This window comes from Oxyura jamaicensis, chromosome Z, assembly GCF_011077185.1.
Source record: "Oxyura jamaicensis isolate SHBP4307 breed ruddy duck chromosome Z, BPBGC_Ojam_1.0, whole genome shotgun sequence".
In the NCBI taxonomy this organism is placed as follows: domain Eukaryota; kingdom Metazoa; phylum Chordata; class Aves; order Anseriformes; family Anatidae; genus Oxyura; species Oxyura jamaicensis.
Window position 1 is genome coordinate 30,130,634 of NC_048926.1, and position 19,602 is coordinate 30,150,235.

Sequence of the window (19,602 nt, forward strand, 5' to 3'; positions counted from 1 at the left end):
ATCGACGACCTGAGCCGCCTGACCAAGATCGAGTGCCTGCGGGAGAAGATCCAGGAGACCTTCCGCGTCAGCCCCGACCGGCAGCGCCTCTTCTACCGGGGCAAGCAGGTGAGGCGGAGCCGCCCCCAGCCGGCCGGGGGCTCTTTGTGCGGCCGGGGGTCGGGACCCCGTGCCCTCCCCCGGCTTTTGTTTGCCCCCGTCCCGCCGGGCCTGTAGGCGGGAGCCCGGCCTGACAGGACGCCCCGAGGCGCGCCGCGCGGTTGTGCGGTTCGTGTTTTCTTTCTTTCTTTCTTTTTTTTCTAACGATTCTTTATTTTTGCTGGTTCCGTGCCCCCGCCGTTCCCCCGGCGGCCGGGCGGGTGCCGGCGAGGCCCCTTTGTGTTTTTGTTTTCCCACCTGAGCCGCGGGAGGCTCCTCCCCCGCCCGCCGTCTCCGCCGCACCTCGCTGACAGGGCGCGGGGCCGGGCAGCCCCGCCGGCACCGCGGGGCTCCGGAGGGCCAGCGGCCGGCCTCGACGCCTCCCCGGCGGTGCCCGGGGCAAGCGGGGGGGACGCGGGCACGGCTCTGCGGCGGGCGGTTCCCTCCCCACCGGCCCCGATCGGCGCCGTCCCGTCAGTGCCCGGCCGGCCCCTCCCCGCGGCGGATTAACGGTTCTCGGTGCCCGGCCGTTGTGCGCCCCTCCCCGCGGGGCGCGTCACGTGACCGCGCGGCCGTGACGGGGGGTGTCCGGCGGCCGTTACTTTGCGCGGGCCGGAGCCGGCGCGTCCCCGCCTGGTGGGCTGGGGGGGCGGGCTGCCCAGAGCGGCTCCTCCGACAGGCGACTGGGACCCCGCCGCGGCAGGCGGTGGGGTTGGTGCCGTGAAGCTGCAGTGTGGCTGTACGAGTAAAAAGTAGCGAGTCGGAAAATTTCCCTTAGCCGTAACCAGGAGGTGAGCATGAGCGCGGAGGTGCAGAGCCTGCCTTCTGGACCAAGCCCATGACGAATGGGTAGACTTTGTGTTAGGCTGACTGGCCAGAGCAGGTGTGTGAGGGCGGTGTGTGGCCAAAACCGTTACAGGCAGCCCCCTGCCCCTCCAGAGGGGCCGAATCGAGGCACATCAGTCCTGAAGTTGTGTAACTTGCTTACGTTTGTGCTGCACCAGCATGTCTCTTCCAGTGCAGGGACTGGTGCTGAAGACAAAGCTTACCTGAGAAGAGGGGAGGACAAGCCTCTAATGAATTGTGCTTCTCTGTGTAGTCTGCTAGTCAGACTAACTACCTTGAACACTTTATGTCGACAAACATCTTTCTTAAAAGGGAGAATAGTGAAGTATGGCTGCACTTAGCTACATGAGCAGCATTTCTTAGTTTAGTGATTAGTTTATCGAGGCTGGGATGCAGTTGGGGTGGTATTCAGTAAGAGTGAGGATTTTTCTCAATAGCTTGACTAATTCCACAACCATTTATGTCCATTTTCTTGCAGTTACTATAATTAATTCTGAAGTTACCTTGATGATTATGGATTGCTTTTTCTGATCCTGTGGTGCTAGTAAGTAGAAAAAATGTCAGAAGGATTGTTCTTGAACAAGTAAAACTGAACATAGAGACATGAGGAGAGGAAAATGTAAACAATTTCAATACCTTCAGGGATATGATAAAATCGGGGGGAAAAAAAGGGGTATTTCAATTAAAGGTGAAGTGAACAGAAAGCAGTAAATTGATTTAAACAATATGGAAAAACTAGGAAGATTCCTTCATCTGTGGGGGAAAAATGAAAAAAATGTCATATACTCCACACTTTCTTTTCTTATCTGTTCAGCACTCAGTGTGGTTAAATCTTTGCAGTCTGCTTAGTAGAGCTGTGATCCTGCTACTGAGTAGTGCTTACTCTAATCTCTGTGATTTTGTAGATAACTTTGATCTATCAAGTGCTGGATGCAGATAGACTGGCTAAATAACTGTTTCTTCTAAAAATGTGTATGAAGTCATAGGGGTATAGAAACCTAAATAAGTCACATTTTATGGACTATCTACAACTCTATGGCCTTAGCTTGCAGCAGTTAGAAAATCAGCCTCAACTAACATCTTAAGCTAGAGCTACTCTTTTGCATCTCATGGGCTATGAGTGGCCATGTTCAGTTAATGTAGTTTACCTTGTGTGCTGTAACTTGTTGGGTTTGATCTTCAAGTGCAAATGCAGGGACGTAAGTGGGTAGTTCTTCATTTCCTGCTTTGAAGGGTTAGAATGCCCTAGGACTACTGGTGAAAACCTAGTGTTGTGATTAATGTGATACTTAGTATTACATTTTTTTTCCCTTGCATAACTAGGAAAAGCAATACATGGTTTAACAGATTGTTTTCAGTTTTTAACTCTTCCTGCCAGGAAGACCTATGATGCACGTGTGGCATCAAATAGTGAACTAGAGTAGCGTTATTCTCTAACTTTGTTTGCTTGGTCTTGTGGGCACATCCTGGACTCTGAGGATTCATTTCCCACAGAGCTAAATAACTGTCAGCCAGAAAAGTCGTTCTGTAACTTGAGGTAGAATTTCCTTCGGAAAGGGGACAGTAGTGTATGCATAGTTCTTTGCGGTGGTGCAATAACCTAATAAATTCACAAGTTAGAATGCATCATGTGGAGCCTCTCTGTCAGAACATGAAGACAAGGCAGTTTGACTATTGGCAGCATGATGTCTGTCTGTCCTAATTAGAAAACCTATGTCGCACTTTTTAATGAGGATAGTAAGCTTGCAGTGTTCATTAAGAAAAGTGAAAGAGATACCAGAGTAGATGAATTCTTGGCATCTTGACCTACCAGGGCAGACTTTCAACAGGACCAAGTTATAATAATTAGTGGGATTCCTAGACTTCAGTAATAATGCTGGAAAAATTGAGTGGTTAATATATTTCGAGGTTTAAGTTTGGAAACTTGCCAGAAAACTTAAGGTTATGCAGAGGACCACAAGAGTACGACTACAAACTCGGGTTTTGTCTACAACAGTATGAACAACACTGCTGTGTCTTAGCAATATGTATTCTTTTTGGGATATAAAAAATAACTTTGTTGGCTTCTTTCATTATCCTCTCTCACCTGTTGGAATTTAGATTTGGTGAAAATTTGAAAATGCCTATTGTGGTTACAGAAACTATCGCCTCAGGTGGCTCTGCCATGGTGTTTACCAGAGTCATGATATAAGAGCATTGGAGCACAAATGTTTCTTCCTGGTGTATGTATGACGCAGTGTGGTGGGTTAACTTTGACTGGTTGCCAGGTGCAAACCAAGCTGCTTTCCCACTGCCTCTTCTCAGCAAGGTGGAGAGGAAGGAAATGTAATGAAAAAAACTTGTGGATTGAGATAGGGAGAAGGAGATTGCTCATAAATTAACATCACAGACAAAACAGACTTAGCTTGTGGAAGATAAATTTATTGCCAGTTGGTAACTAGTGCAGGGAGAACTGAAGGGAAAAAAAGAGCTAATTAGCACCTTCCCCCTTTCTTTCCAGGGTCAGCGTCAGTCTTGTTTTCTTCTACTTCCTGCCCCTATGTTGGCCAGTGCAGAGGGATGTGAAATGGGGAGGCTGTAGTCAGTCCATAAAGTCTCTGCCACTCTTCCTCACCTCCAACATGGTGTCCATCCCATGGGATACAGTCCTGCACAACTGCTACAATGTGGGTCCTTCCCACAGGCTGCACTTCTTCCAGAACTGTTCCAGCAGGGGATCTTCCCATGTGGTGCAGTCCTTAGGAACAGACTGCCCCAGCGTGTTCCCCCCCCACCATGGGCTGTTGGTTCCTGCTAGGCCTCCTGCTCCACTGTGGGCTCTTCTCCACATGCTGCAGCTTCTACCAGGAGGCTGCTCCCTGCATAGGCTCGCTACAGGCTGCAGCCTCCTTCAGGCCACATCCACTGCTGTGATGTGAGGCTTTCCAGGGGCTGCAGAGTGGAGATGTACTCCAACACAGCCCTCTATAGGCTGCGGGAGGGGCAATCTCTGTATCGTGCTCTTCACGGTTCCCTTCCTTCTACAAAGACCTTGGTGTGTATAGGGCTTTTTCTCTTCCATTTTCTCGCTCCTCTCTTGCAACTGCTGTGAAACATTTCTAAAATAGTTCTTAAACATGTTATCCCAGAGGCACAACCAGTGTAGCCCATTCAATCGGTTTTGGCCAGTGGCAGCTCCCTTTTGGAGCCATCTGGAACTGTCTGTATCCAACATGGGAGCAATTCCTGGTCACTACTCACAGACGCTACCCCTGCAGTACCCCAGCTGCCAAAACCTTGGCAAAAGTCCAATACAAGCAGTGACAGAAGTTGCTTTTTAGGTTGATGATCTTGCTGGTGAGGAAGGTGCTTCAGGTCTGTTTCATGGAAGACTGCAATCAACAGGTGGGAATCTTGATGCTATTCAATCTCTTTATGTCAGACTGAAATTGAAGTAAGAGAAGGTCAGGTTTACTTCATTAGAAGAAATTTAACTCTGTTCTTCTGCACAGAAAAGTGTGGTAGCACACATCTTGCTCCGTACCTGTACACTAGTAAGTGTAGTTTTTCAAGTCATTGCTGAGATATCAAAGTGCTTATTTTTTTGTTTCTGTAAACTTAACTGAAAAGGCTGAGGGATAGTAGGGGTGGAGGAGCTTTAGTCTTGCATGTGAGCCTGCTTGTGATAAAGCAGCCTCAGTGAAACATGCAGTTAAAATCTGGCAATAGTACATGTCTTGGTTTACTTACAGCCTTTCCTGTATAAGACATCTTCAACTTTTGCTGACCTGGACTGACAAGTGAGCAGTGGATAGAATCTCACGAGTGTTTAAGCTTCAGATTTGTGAACTGTGTGTCTAAAGGCTTCTTAAATGCTAACATCTTGGGTAGATTTCCAGAAGGATAGAAAAGCATTATTTGTTGAGTTTTGCCCCAAAGAATGGGAGTGCCAAACCTATTCATAAAACAATCGAGTTTGTTAATGCAATTTCTTCCCAGCTTTATTTCGTTTGGAAAATTGTAAGCACTTTCAGCTGAAGCTGTCCAAAACCCATCTGCCTGAGGCAGAATTTGGGTGTGAGAAATCTTCAATTTGAGAAGTTAGCTTTGTATCTTGGAGGAATAATTTGAAGCCTTAGAAAGGGAGTGATTGCCATTCTTTGAAGCTGGTAGGAAGTAGCTCTGTAGCTTGATAAAGGAGTGCTTTCTGGAGGCTGTGGGACACACACGGTCAGGCTGTATTCAAAAATTCCTGAAACATTCATGCAGTATACTTCAAATTTACTTGGCAGTAAATTTGGTTGCCCTATTAATATTTTTTTTGGTTGCAGAAATTGTTTACTGAAACAGACTTCTTGTTACCTTGTTGAAGTTAGTAATGTAACTTACCAGTCCCTAGTATTATTAACTTCATTCAAAGCACTACAACAAGCTGAAGGCAATGCTCAAGTGTATGTAGAAGCAGAGTACTTTATATTAACTTGTATGTGTGACTTCAGTATTAGGAAACTGGAAAAAAAACATATTTCCTGTACAAAATGGCAACTAGCTTGAAGGCTCTCTTTTGCGGCTTGTATATTCATGTAACCTAATTTTGGTAGTTGAGCACTTGTGCTTTTTCTTAACTTACTGTGGATACTCTTGCAAACAGTCTTTTTTTTTTTTTAAAAAAGGCAAGACTAACAACTGGATGATGAAGATTGCCTGCCAGCAGTGTTGAAGTGTTGATATCACTTATGAGAGAATTCACTTTAAAAGCTCAAAAGTGGATGTACATGCCTAATGATATAATTATTATGTTTGAATAACTGCCCTGATATACTTGGGTTTTACATTATTATTATTGTCGTTGTTATTATTATTACTACTATTACTATTTTTAGAATTTTGTTGACTACAGAAGGTTCAGATAATAATCAGTTCTTCATTACAGGTATCCTTACAAGCTGCAAATAGTCATTTGCTCACCCTGGCACCACTGTTGCTGAACTTCAGTTGCCTGTGCTATAGAAGTCCATACCATCGTACAGGAGGTACTTGACAACTCTAATCTAATCAGCACAGAGATGGATGAGTCTTTCCATGCTTCTAAGGATTTCAATACAGCTTTATATTTTTGGTGTACGTGTTTATTACAAGTGTCAGGTAATCCTCAATATCAGACAGAAGACACCATGAACTTCTGTTTTCCTAATTAGAAGACTCCCGGGGACTGTGGAAGAAAACCTGCTACCGTAACTTCATCTTCCAGCTAGAAATTAATGAGCAAATGTTCCTTTAATGGGATTGAGAGTTCTTTCTGAGAAGAAAACATCAAAACATCCAGTCTAAATTAACCATTTTTCTTGTATCTCACCCAGTGATAAAGGAAGAAATAATCTTCAAAACCTGAAGTTCTTATTTAAAAATTTAATTTGGAAGAGTTGCAGAGGTGAACCTTGTAAAATCATTGACTGAGAATGGCTGCCTTCACCTTGATCTTCTGATTAAGTCAAGAAGTCTTTTCTGACAGCTTTCAGCTATTCTCATGTTTGCAATAATTTTTACATCGGAATCTTTTTCGGATTATAGTTAGTCCAAATCAAAAGGTAAAATGCATTGGTACCACCTGTACACTCTGCATATCATTTTGTAGTAATGGTATTAAAAAACACCTTAGCTGGAGACTGTGACTTTAAGCTTTAGACTTCTATACTTATTTTTAGTTACAGTACTTCAGGAAAAGAGTAAAATGCTTCTTAAAGTTAGTTGTGTTGATTGAGTACCAAGGTGACTAATGCACATTTTATTGTGGTGTATCTACTGAGATTCATGTGTAGTTACAATGTCAGCAACAGGAATCTGAATTTTTCCTAGACTGTGTGGCTTTGTGTAGCATATCAGACTTCCTCTTGTGTATGGTGTTGAGCAAACAGTGTATTTACACTTTGTGCTGTGATTAAACTAACCAGGAACTAACACTAATTCTAAAAAAAAGCCTAAAGTATTTGAAGTATCCACAATCTTCCCCTGTAGGAGTTCCTTTTGCTGCGTGCTTTCTGATGAGTATTGTAGGAATCTAAGACAGTGGTACCTATCAAGATTGGTTTGTTGAGTGAGGCATTTGATACTGAGTATTATGATGATTTTTCCTTGAGTTAAGGGCAGATCATTCGCTGTTCCATTAGAACACTTAAGCAGTCAAAGCAAGTGTGCTCTGATTTAGGGGCTAATTAATGTGAACTTGCTGGTGTGATTTTATTTATTTTTGGTGGCTTAGTGGTCTTGTTTTCAAACATTCCTATACGTTAATTTGAAAAGTTTTTTCTCTTGGCAAGAAGAGTGACAAACTGAGTCTGATTTGGGACATCTTAAAATGATAATATTTTGTTCAGTTACTGTTTTTAAAAATGTTATGGTCTGCCTGTCTTCTGTTCTAGAGATACGGATCTAGAGTCTGTCAGAAGTTCCATGTCCAGATATTTTACCTACTCATTCTACTGTGATTTTATTACTCTAGAGAGTGTTAAGAGAAAGCAAATGGGACAGACAATGGTTTTTTTATTGACTAGCAAATTCTCCTTGAAATGAGGGAGTGATCAGCTGTGTGCATCTGTTCATTTTTAATATCAAGTTACTAAGTCCAAACTATTAAATAAAAAGTTACCATGAATATTTTAGAGCACAGTCAAGACTAATGTTTCATTACTTGTAATGAAACTGTAAATTAAAGTCTTTCTAATGATGAGTGAAAAAATCGTAGAGTCTCAAATACATTTCTACTTGGTCTCTGCTTTTGTTGAGGAGCTTGTCAGAGAGAATGAAGGACATAATGCACTGGATCTCCTAGAGTTTAACTGGCATTTCTTCCTCAGCAAGGTTAAGGTTACTCCATTTTTAGGAAAGTGAAGTTCTGTTACAGTTAATTTTTGTATGAGACTGATAGGTGTTGCTGTTTGCCTTCTGTTAGGATCTTTGCTAAGGGTCTGGGCAGCACTGAGGGTGGGAGTGAAAGGAAATCATTCAGGAGTGCTGAGGAGAAAACAGTAGGAACAGGATCTTTTTATGTCTGCAAGGCATTTATGCTAAAACTTTGTTAAAAATGTGGGGCGACCATAATCAAACGGACACTTCAAAAACTGTCTGCTGGGGGCATGTGACAAGGAGTCATGTACAGTCTTGGCTTACAGTCTTTGCTTAAAGATATTTGCATGTCGTTATTTTCCTTTTTCTTCTCTTACTGTCATGGGCTGTCTGAGAGGAATTTCCTTGTGCAGAACTAGGGATGCCTTCCTGAACTCAAAAATTACTGATCCCTTAAATGTCACGTAGCAGCAGAACTGTTCCATATGCAAGAGTAACAGACAGAGCAGCATCTATGGAACATCGACTGTTGAAACTAGAGTCACTTGAAGAAGTTGATCTCCTGGAGTTACCAAAATCTTTAAAACAGTGTGTATTAAACCTTCTAATTCATATAAAGATAGGAACTTCTTTGTGGTTGCCTAAATTCATTTTTATTTAGCCTTTTTTCCATCTTGCAGTTAAGACTGCTGCACTTCCTTGGAAAACAGTGCAAATATACAGTTGTTTTAAAAACCCACATTGGGCCTTAGTACTGAATGTTGTTAATATGTGAACTTAAAAATCCTATGAATTTGTATCATGTTATTCACATACGAAATAGTCCAGGTGTAGGCTACAGTTTATCATCTGGAATATAAAATATTGTCCAGGTTATTTTGCTTATGTTTTCAAAGCTGAAAAAATTAAGCACACTTTACAAATGGTAGAAGTCCATGAGCTATGTCAGACACTGTAATTTTCTTGACGTGGGTTGGTACCATTGATCCAAAACTCACTGTTCTGAATTTGAATTTTCAGTTTGGCTTTTCATTATTAGAATTGCTTCAAGATATGTTTGAATCCTTCTGTAAAAAACACGAAGCAGAATTCAGAGTTCCAGCAGACTTCTTCCATGCAGGAACAGAAAAGTCTTAAAAGACTTAAAGACTTAACTGAAATTCTAGATTTCCTCTTTATTTGCTTTCAGTGATTACCTGGAAGCTCTAGGTTCTTCTAATTATTCCCAGTAACTTAGCCTCTGGGTAACTCCTTTATACAACTTTTAAACAAGTTTTTCTACTGAACTGTATCTGGAAACGATTTACCCTTAGGCATTTCCTATTAAAGAAATCTTCAAGGTGCATGTAACACCAGTGCAGAAGAGAAGATTGATGTCCCTTTTCAACTTTCTACTTAAGTTGAAGAGATCTGCTGCATTCCATACAGTTTCTTCAATCTTTATTGCTAGATCTTGACATTGTTCTAGTTCTTGGAAAACATCAGAAGTGTCAGAAGATGCTCAGAAATACACTTCCATAAATGACTAGATATCCTGATTTCCAAGTGGAGTGACTGAATTAAGGTGACCTAGGAACTTAACCTCTTTGATCATACTGTAGGATAAAAACAGTAGGTAATGTGCTCTAACGAGAGTGATTACATGCTTTCTTGAGAGTTTGCTGTGCATGCTGCATAACCCCAAATGAGCTGTGTTTCTGCAGGGAGTTGTAGACAAATTAACGTATTAATTGTTGAATTACTTGGGTGCTTTTTTCCAAGTAATGTAGTATAGTGCACTCTGTATGATCATTTGTTTCTAAGTGCATTTTCTACAAGCCTTTAAAATAATTTATGGACTGATATTCCAAGGCATAGTTCTAACAGTGATAGTGGGTAAGTATCAGTTCCAGTATTGCCTTGCTGCAGCTACTTGTATATTAGCATAAGCACAGTCTTCTCTTACTTTTAAGTATTTATAACAACCCTCTGCAGAAGTGTTTTGGAACCGGTAGTCTATATAGCACTTAAACTAGGTTTGAAGGATGTAATCTGTTTCTGTACTTAGGGATATTTATGATATAGAAAGAGTGTTAGCAGATACAGTAAATCTAACTGCTACTTAGTGACACTTCATTCCAAACATGTTAATCAGGCCTTACAGAAGGAGCCAGTCATTAAGAAGAAGAAAAACTGAAAGTGGTGATGTTTACTGCTAAGGAAATACTTTTCAATGGCTATAGTATCAGAAGAGCTGGCAAAATTAGGAAGATTTTAATTAAGTTGTCTATTTTTTTGCCTTTTTTTTTTTTTACATGTTTTAATGACCTATTAAGGTACCATAACTGAGATAGACGTGACTGTCTGGTGTTTGCCTCACTGTTTTTGCTTGTCCTTTGTACTTAAGATCTTGAGGAAAAACAAGTGTCTGTAAATGCTTAGTCAATGATAATATAAAAATCTTGAATGTTTTCATTTAATATATACATACAGGCAAAGGTATTCTTCCTGTTCGTATCTTTATGCAGCAGGGTGGTATTCACTTTTTCTATATATTTGTATAAATAAGTATTGTTAAAAGAGAACATAACGTAAAGCTGACTGGGGGAGTGGTTCTTTAGCACCTATTTCCACAAATTGCTGTAATATTTTTGAAGTTATTTTTCTGCCTTCCTGCATTGAATATGTAACCTGCCTATGAGGTAACCTGAGACTTGAGACTCAATTCAGAAATGCATAAATATATTTTGATAACAAAGTAAGGCAAGGTTTTCTGGGAGTTAGAAGTGTGTGTTCTGTAGTTGTGTGTAGCTTTTTTTGTTCCTTTTTTATTAGTGGTGTTCTGTTAAGAAATACTGTATTCCAGCATGGATTTAAAATGTTAGTTGTGCATAAGAAAAAAAAGATGTATTTGTTCTGCTTTTGTGTCTTCGTCCCCTTGTCCTCATACTTGTCAATATACTGCAGATGTGCTAATAGCGTTAGGTCCTACGTTTTTTTTTTACATCTGATAGTGCTTTAATATAATCTGAAAAGTTGTCTTACAGTGAATGGCCATTGTGGAACAGAATAGGAAATATTCTGTCTGGAGGGTCAGATGTGCTAGAGAGTGATGTGTTGCATTCCTGATTCCTTGCTTTAGTAGTCTGAGGATAGAACCTTACTAGTGAAGATACCATTGTTCCTTGAAAATCAGTATAGTATCAGCAATTCAAGAATCAATACTTTTTATAGTTCTTTCCTTTAGTTGTGTCATGGAGTTCTTCAAACACTGATTGTTTTCCAGCATTGCTACTCTTAAGCTTTCAGTGGTCAATGATGCAGTAATGCTGGGTTTGCTCATAGATAGAAACATTCATTTTATTATTGTTAGTCAAGTTGCATGCAAATTTGATTTTACTGGTTAGGTTTTTTTCTCCACTCTGTCAACAGAAGAAGGCAGTGATGCAGTCATTGACTTGGTCTAAATTTATACCTTTGCTGATATTCTAGGAACATTTTTTTATTCATAGTGTAAACAGATGCTCTTTCGCTGACTATCACTTTGCCAAACACCACATCCTGCCTCATTACAAGTCTGCTTATAGTAATCTTATCTCTTGTTACTTTGCTTTCAGACAAACATGACATCACTAGTTATGTCTAATAATCTGTAGTCATAAAGTGTTCCTGAAAAGAAGACTGGTTAAGAAAAAAAAACAAAAAACTGCTTGGGCAGAGAATAGAATGCTAATTCACTGCAGTCATTAGTTTAGTCTAACCATTTAGTTCATGTTAATCACAGCTGACTTCTTTGATCGCCATGAAGGAATGGATTGCCTGTGCATTGTGGTCAATGTGTGTATCATTAGTGAAGGCTGTTTCTTGTTCAAGACCTAGGGATGTGTGGGTTTCTGAACACATTAAATATAGCTATTCCCAGACAGACTTACGTACTCAAGTCTTCTCCTTTCTTTGCCTCTTTCTTATGCTGACAGGCAAGATTTGGTTGTGGGCCAAAGATACAGATTAATCTGAGTTGTAATTGGTAAGTAGATCAGACACTAGACATGCCATTTTTAACCTGAGTGTTAACACTGGTTATGCAGTTATGGCAGAATATCCAGGCTGTTCAGGTTAGATCTTCACTGACTTAGCTTTAGACTTTAAACTGTAGCACCCCAAAATGGTTATTTTCTCTCAGCCTACACATGGCATGTCCTGAGAGAAAGGCAACAAAGACAGTATTTATTTATTCCACCTGTGTGTTGGCTCTATACTTGCAGTCCACCCAGAGCAAGGTAACTTACTCATGACTGCATTAGCTTGCAGAAGGTTTCCTTACAGTATAGGATTCTGGAAATTATGTGCTGGAACATCTGTCAGTTTGTCTGGTCCAATTGGAACAGTCAAGATGAAGCAGAAGTTCCATTGTCTTGTATAGTATCTGGTTTGTTATTTCTGAAGAAGTCTAGTTTGCGGAAGTACTAGTGTTTTTAATTTTACACTTGTGCACTACAGTTTAAGGCATTTTAAAACAACAAGAAAAATCATCTGTAGGGAGAATAAGTCTTCAAAGTGGGCCTAGAGTTAGTGTTCAGAAGTAGTAGCAGCTCCAGCAATGCACTGAAATGTGTATTTTCACCTCTGAGATATATTAACGCAAGGTGGTTATTTGTCTTTGTTTTGGGTTTATGTGTATTATGAATTCAGTATTATTTTTTTTTAACCACAAACTTCTAGTGTCGTGAAAAGCCTGCAAATCAGGATTGTTATAAGGCTGCAAGAACATTTGTGTTCCTTTTCTTAGAGTTGTCACAAGCATAGTGGGGATATACAACATAGTGGGAGGGGAATGGTTATATGAACTTGCTTAAGTAGATTGTTACTCAGTATGAAACCCTACCCTAGGGCCCCAGGTATATGAGACAGTGTTGGCAGTCTCCTGTAGAATACCACTAGCTTGATGAGATTTCCATTTTAAGACCTTTGCACACTTGATAGTTAAACTGGACTGTACTGAAGGTTTTGATGGTGTATCTGGTATGTGTTGAACTGGTTTGAAAACTTTCAGCTGCGTGTGGGTCATTCCCATTGTTGTTGGCCAAACTTGGAGCTTTTCTTCCACTGCAGGATTGCAGAGAATAATCACTAGCCTTTCTGTATTTAGTTTTGCTAGCTTTAGGCTGTTGCTTAACCAAAGCAATGAAACTAATGTTTGGAGTCTCATTTGTGACTTCAGTGCACTCTGCTTTTGGGGAATGTGTACTTAATCAAATGTAGGTTGATGTAAATTTTAACTATGGGTGTGCTCCTTATCAGGAGTAAGGAGAGTAATCTTTAACATGGGTTTTGCCCTTATGGAAGAAAAACTGATGCTTTGAGTGTCAGATTGTGTCCATAACTGTTGTCTGCCCAGTGTTCTGTGTAGGTTTTTTATTTTTTTTAATCCCAACTTTGTCAGTCTTGTGATCATTTGAATGTAATGGAAAACTAGATTAGTGGGAAGCTGGGAAATTCCTTCTTACTTGTCTTTGCTGCTTCTTTGTCTTCTCTGCTTTTGCTTGATATATTGGTACTGCTCATAACTTCTTGAAAACGGGTCTATTTGAGAAGATTCCCAGAACAATGCTGTTTGAAATTCTGTCCCTCCTCTTAGGAGGAGGGGAAAAAAGGTAGCTTTTCATTGCAGAAGCAGTTTAGAAGCAGGTGGGAGGCTTCCTAGTCAAACAATTTGTTCTGCCTTTGCAGTGTGAAGTAAAATGTAACTACTCAAATTCAAGTTCTGGTGTCCCAAAGCAATGCATTACATTTCTGGACAAACCTTGTCTTCTCTACTTTGAAGATGCTGTGAGTCAATGAGGGTATTTAACAGAACAAAGCAGTTATGGTCACTAATCCTTGCTGCTATGTGCTCTCCTAGCATACAACTAATCAGTTTTTGATGTGCGTTTCTTAGTTTAATTGTTGGTAGGTGATATCAGATAAAAATAAGAGCACAGCTTTAAGATACCTGTTAGGTAGAACCTACAGTAATGCTTAGTAACTACATATTATGACTATGTATGATTAAAAAGTCTATTTATATTCTGGTGTTATGCAGAATTACAATGAATCTGGAATATAGTTGTGCCTAGATGTTTAAATTTATTGAGAGAATGCTGCCTCATGCATTCTTCCTCAGTATTATAACTGTGTAATTGATAGATTAAAGTCATGTCTTCAGTGAATAAAGGTGGTTTGGGCCCTTCTCTGTGGGGTGTTTAAGTCTGGAATAATATTGTTTTTTCAAGTGCTCTCAATTTAGGAGAGCTCCTCTTATAACTTTTGAAGGTCCAGTGCATATTTTAATGTTGCTTCTCGCTGTAGTTGCTGTTGTGCAATGTTTCCAGGTCTTATTTTGAGAAGTAAATAGAGTTGGATGTGTATGAGGCTTTTTATATCTAGATTTTTCATGTGAGAAAGAGTTCTCAAAACAATGGGAAGGCATCAGTACTGCCTTACTTTCAAGAAGAGATGGGAGAAGAGTGAAATTATGTAGCTGTAATGTATACAGTACTATGACAATATAAAAACTCTCACTTCAATGAGACATTGCCACTTTTTAGTTATTGCATAAGTCCTATGCATGTTTTAATTAGAAAATGACTTCTTTATCTTGAAGATCACAGTGTAATTAAAAGTTCCAAAGTCTGTAAAGGTGTCTGTTTCTGATTTAAGCTCTTAAGTGATTTTTTTTCATTGGTGAAATCGTGATGACAGGTAACTTGATGAGAGTTGATTGTTTGCATTTACTTGAGACACAGGTTTTTGTTTATCTGAAGTAGATGGATTGTCTCTTAAATAACTTCGGTACAGATTTACGGTCTGTGTGGATATTGCCTTTAAAGGAAGACTTGGAAACTTCTTACTTTAAGATAGAATTTTACAATGATACTTTTTTTTGACAGCTAGAAGATGGACACACTTTATTTGACTACAATGTTGGACTCAATGACATAGTTCAGCTTTTGATACGTTCTGAATCTGAAGCTCCTACCACGGCTTCTATGACAGATCAAGATGGAGAAGTCAATCCCTGTGCTGTTACCAACTGTAAGAACAAAGTCAAAAAAACAAGTAGTGGATCTCCCAGTCAGCCATCTACATCATCTCGCTCATTTCTCATTGATCCTGGCATTGGATTGTACAAGGTATGTACAAGCTTTGAAAGTTGGAAGCTTGCCTTCACCTGCAGGTTTAATTTTGTTAAAAAGTTTTTTGCTTTTTTTACAAGTGTCTATATCCTAACTGCTTTCTTTCATGATTTAACATAATTTCCCAGCTAGGGAAACTAAACTGAACTTAGGTAGATACCTCTGCAAGTTGTTGAAGCTTCACTGACGGTTGCATTCTTTATATTAGAGATGTTAAACTGAGTTAAATTACTTTTAAAAAAATATAGGTATTTTAGGTGTTTTCAAAATTCAGTCATCTGGATTAAATCTGATTTTTGATGGAGTTGTTTGGGGAAGAGTATTATAGTAAAGTTCATAGTAAAGTTTTTTAATGTGGTTTAGTTTAAAATAACTTACAGAATGTGTGTTGCTGTACCAAGCTCATCAGTGTTTCAGGAGTGTTCATAAACTTTGACACATGGTGTTCTCCAAAACCTGTTTTTTAGTGAGTGGATTGTGGCCTACAGTAAGTTAAGAGTGCCTGTGAAACAGCTGTACTTTCTGTAAAAAGAGGAAAAAATCCACAGAAAAGATCTGTGGAAAAGTGTGGCTTTTTCCCCTATTTTTTCCATTTTAGTTTTAATACTAATGCTTATCAGTCCTCTACCAGAACAAGATAAACTTAATATAATACAATGTGATTTTATTATAGTTTGTTTAGGAGTCACATATATCACTTCCCTTGTTAGTTTTTAGTAACCTGAATTTTTCCATATTGTCATCTCGGATTGTACCAGTGTACTAGAATTTAAAACAGAAAACATGCAATTTGCAGATTGCTAGGTAGCTGGATATTTAGCTAGATGTGTATGTGAGGGTAACATTTTTTTGCATATGGTAACACTTTCCTGCTGGTTTGTAGGTGCTTTTTGATGAGTAGTATCAATAGCAGTAATTCATGTGAAAAACGTCCAAGTTTACACAGAGAAAAAGAAAGATTGCACTGCCATATCTCTACCTCTTTCAGGTAGAGGAATGGTATAATTTAGACCCTTCATCCAGATGAAAAGCTATCTTGGTTTAACTAAAAACCTGAAACATCATGTAACAGTTTAAGGACAAGTGGTAATATACTTTACATTCCAACAGCATTCTTTGCAATGAGTCTTATAGTTTGTCTGAGAAGTCAGGGAGTCAAGAAATTAGTATCTTAAAATAAGAAGATGCAAGCTTGTGTGCTTCCTTTTTCTTTTAGTCTCCTTATTACAGTGAAAATAAAACACAGTTCTTCAGTTCTGCTATTTTAGCTTTTTATATTCACTGATTAAATGTAGTATGAGAGAGGATGGGGAGTACATTAGCAAGATGGAAGGCCACAGAAGATTGGTAGATCAAACGAAACGAGCATTTAATTGTGTATTTTCAAGAATGCTGTGAATGGTATCAGCTTCTTCTAAATGTTCTTATTCAAGATTAAAATGATAAACAGAACAGAATGGTGATGCTGGCAAACATTGAGGAAACCCATTTTGCTGAGTCATGGAAATTTTCTGCTCTTCTACTAGGGGCCTAACACTTTCTCCTTTGTTACCTGTGAATTTTTATTTTCTCAAGCCAGCTTTATATTTTTAATATATGGAGAGGGAAAAAGTAGTTGGTGTATGGCTGTGATCATTGTTCTTAGCTGTTTTGCAGGTGACAGAAGGAACACTTGGTGGTTTTCTGCTTACAGAATCAGGGAACTTTAAGAAATGCATTCTAGCCAGTAATGCAATTCAAAGGTAGAAAACTTACTTCATAAAATTTAATGAAAAAGACCATAAACTAAGGCATGTTAGATGGCTAAACATGTGGATGTGTTTAATTATTTGTTTGTTTAATAAACAATAAGGAATTGTCTAGTTACAGGAAGGAGTAATCTTTAATCTTTTTCTTAATTTTTTTTATACCTGAGCAAAGTCTTATGCTTCATTGGATCTGCTTACAGAGATAGACTCAAGAGACCTGTTACTCCATGTTCTGAATAGTCTTAGTGCACTCCTTTCTGGTTTCAGCTACTAAAAGGAAAGGTGTAGCCAGTATGGAACATCTCATAAAAAGAGAAAACAAAAGGTAGAGGTGAAGATGAAAAAAAAGTGATAATTATTGTATAGATGGTTATAATAGTGACTTATGGTGACTATACAGAGGAATTCTGTTGATTTTGTAAATCAGAATTTAGAACGATTAGTAGTGGGTGTAGTTTCTTTAGTAGTTTCTTACTCAATCTGTTGACTCTATCCTGGGACCTGTACTCTTCAGTGTTTTCACCAATGGCCTGGAGAGACAGAGGAAATGCACTTTCTTCAAGTCTGTGAACACTGGCAGAGCAGTGGGTAGCGTAGCTGGTGGGAAGTCAAGTCTGCCATTCAGAAGGATGTAGGTGGACTTAGAATAATGGACTGCCATAAACCTCAGGAAAATCAAGCCCTGCATTTGGGATGAATAACATTCTCCCATGGTGCAGGCTGGGAGTGTGGCAGCCCAGCTGGGTATTGGCTCTGCAGTAATGGCATCTGGAGCTGGTGTAAGATTGGCTGAAAGTCATCAGTGCACCGTAGCAGTACCACATGCTAAGAATGCATCAACAGGAGCTGGGCTGAATTAGCAGGAACACAGCCAGTTGATGAGCTGATTATTCAACTTCATTATCAATTATGAATGATTATTCAGCTTCACTTGCAATTTGCTGTTCCACCTTCTGCGTTCAACTTTGTGTGTGTTAACATAAGGAAAGTGGTGATAAACTTAGCAAGTTCAGCAGGTCAAGTTCACACCAAGATGTACAGTTTGGCTATCTCAGAGAGACTTAGGACACAGGGTGTATTTAACATAGAAAAGAGAAAGCTCTGGGGAAGACAGGACCTTCCAATGTTGTTCAAAGACAAAGCTTTCTACTGAGGTGCAGAACAGGAGAATGAAAGAAAATATTTGGGAATTAGAAAGAGGTAGTAAGGATATTAACTATGATGACAAGGGTTGAAACAGGTTGCATTAGAGAAGGTGAGCAACGTCCATCCTTGGAACTTTTCACAACATAGCAATCCAGTAAAGTTCTGAACAAATTGACATGAACTCAGTTCATACCTTGCTTTAAGCAGAAGGTTGGACTGGAGATCTTGAGAAGAACCTTTAACCTCAGTGATTTTTATGGTTGTTGGAAATCACACTAGTTTTTATTCCCCCGACTTATACCGTAACTTTTCATCAGTGGGGCTTCCACAGATTGGACGGTATTTCCTTTTATCTGCTTTAGAATGATGGCTTCATCTGGTGCTTCTGCCTGGTTTAGTTTACAATGTTCTTGTATCTTTTAAAGATTGTTGGTATTTCTTTAATTGCTCTGTTGCATAGCTCCTCTCATCTTAGCTGTGAGAGCCAAATCTATTTGCAGCCTTTTCTTTGGCCCTTTAGAGCATTTTAATTTCAAGATTTCTGTCGCAGAAAAACAAAATAGTCTGTGGTTTTGCTTTGGAATATGTACGGTCTCTACTTGCATGCAGTATTTTTCTTCAGTAATTAAAGATGTGCTTGTTCATCATATGTTGTCATTATATTCCTGTGAATCAGTTCGCAGTATTGGTTTGACTGGACTGGAAACATCCCATAAAACATCCCATTGAACAGGTATTATGGAAATTTGCTCTTACTGAATTGTATGCTGCTGCAGTTTAAGTGTAGACAATTATTATTTCATTATCAATCTTTGTATTGTGGTGATGATTGTGGAGTAGTTCTTCTAACTCTTCAGAGAAAAGGAGAAGTAATACAACAATAAGTAAGGTTATGATACTTCAAATCAGGAAGAAGGGCAAAGATGAGATCTGTTTTATATTCCTGCTGTTGTAATTCTTACAGAAAAAAGGGATCTGGCTTGATCTGTCCTATTTAACTTTTTCTGTTGATTTTTTTAAGAGTTTAAAAAATGTTTGGGGATAATTAGTATATTTTCTCATTTTAGGGATCATAAATCATAACTGTTCTGTTTGTGACAGTTTGTTAATTTTGCAAGCCTAAATAAGAAACAGTTGGTGTTTTGTTGGTATTAACATTTTCAGTTATATCACTGGATGCTGTTCTACAAACCAAAATGAAAGATGAACCAGATTGGTGGTTGTCTTTAGTTGGTAAATCTGTGTAGATACTTGCATTTAAACAGTTGCAGAATGTGAAAAGACTTTTAAGTTGTTACACCAGTGTTAGACTTCTTCCTTACCATAGAGCTCTGAATTTGTTTGCATCTTTACTTACCTTCTCCATGTACTTCTTGCTTTTCATGGGAAATACTCTTTTATATAACTTGTTTTCAATCTTCTACTACTCAAGAACTGCTCCAAGTAGACATGTTCTAGCTTATAATCAATAGAAAATCTATCATAACAATTTTGCATAAAAGCAGACTTGACTGCATTTTTCTTTAAGTTCTCTGCTGCAGAATAGATTTCTTTTCAGAAACAGAACTGTGTAAAATAGTTGTTCGATGTTCCTCAGTAGTCTTTGGTAATTGCCTTTGCGCAAGGGTGAGAAGTCTGTTTTGTGAGTGTGCATTATGGAAGGATGCTTTTGAAAGGAATTATGGGAGACTGCACTGAATTTTATTTTTGTAATCTAATGATGATGGCTTGGCTGACATGGCTTCTCT

General features: G+C 39.2%; 1 protein-coding gene across 1 annotated transcript in view; it reads left to right on the plus strand.

Annotated features, from left to right (window-relative positions):
• The first annotated feature begins 6 nt into the window (after nt 1-6).
• UHRF2 (ubiquitin like with PHD and ring finger domains 2) overlaps nt 7-19,602 on the plus strand; it is an 83,817-nt gene continuing 64,221 nt past the window's right edge. The window contains exons 1-2 of the mRNA XM_035309608.1: nt 7-108; nt 14,715-14,957. Of these exons, the coding sequence (XP_035165499.1) occupies nt 14,814-14,957 (144 nt within the window). The 5' untranslated portion in view covers nt 7-108; nt 14,715-14,813. The remainder of the gene's footprint in view (nt 109-14,714; nt 14,958-19,602) is intronic.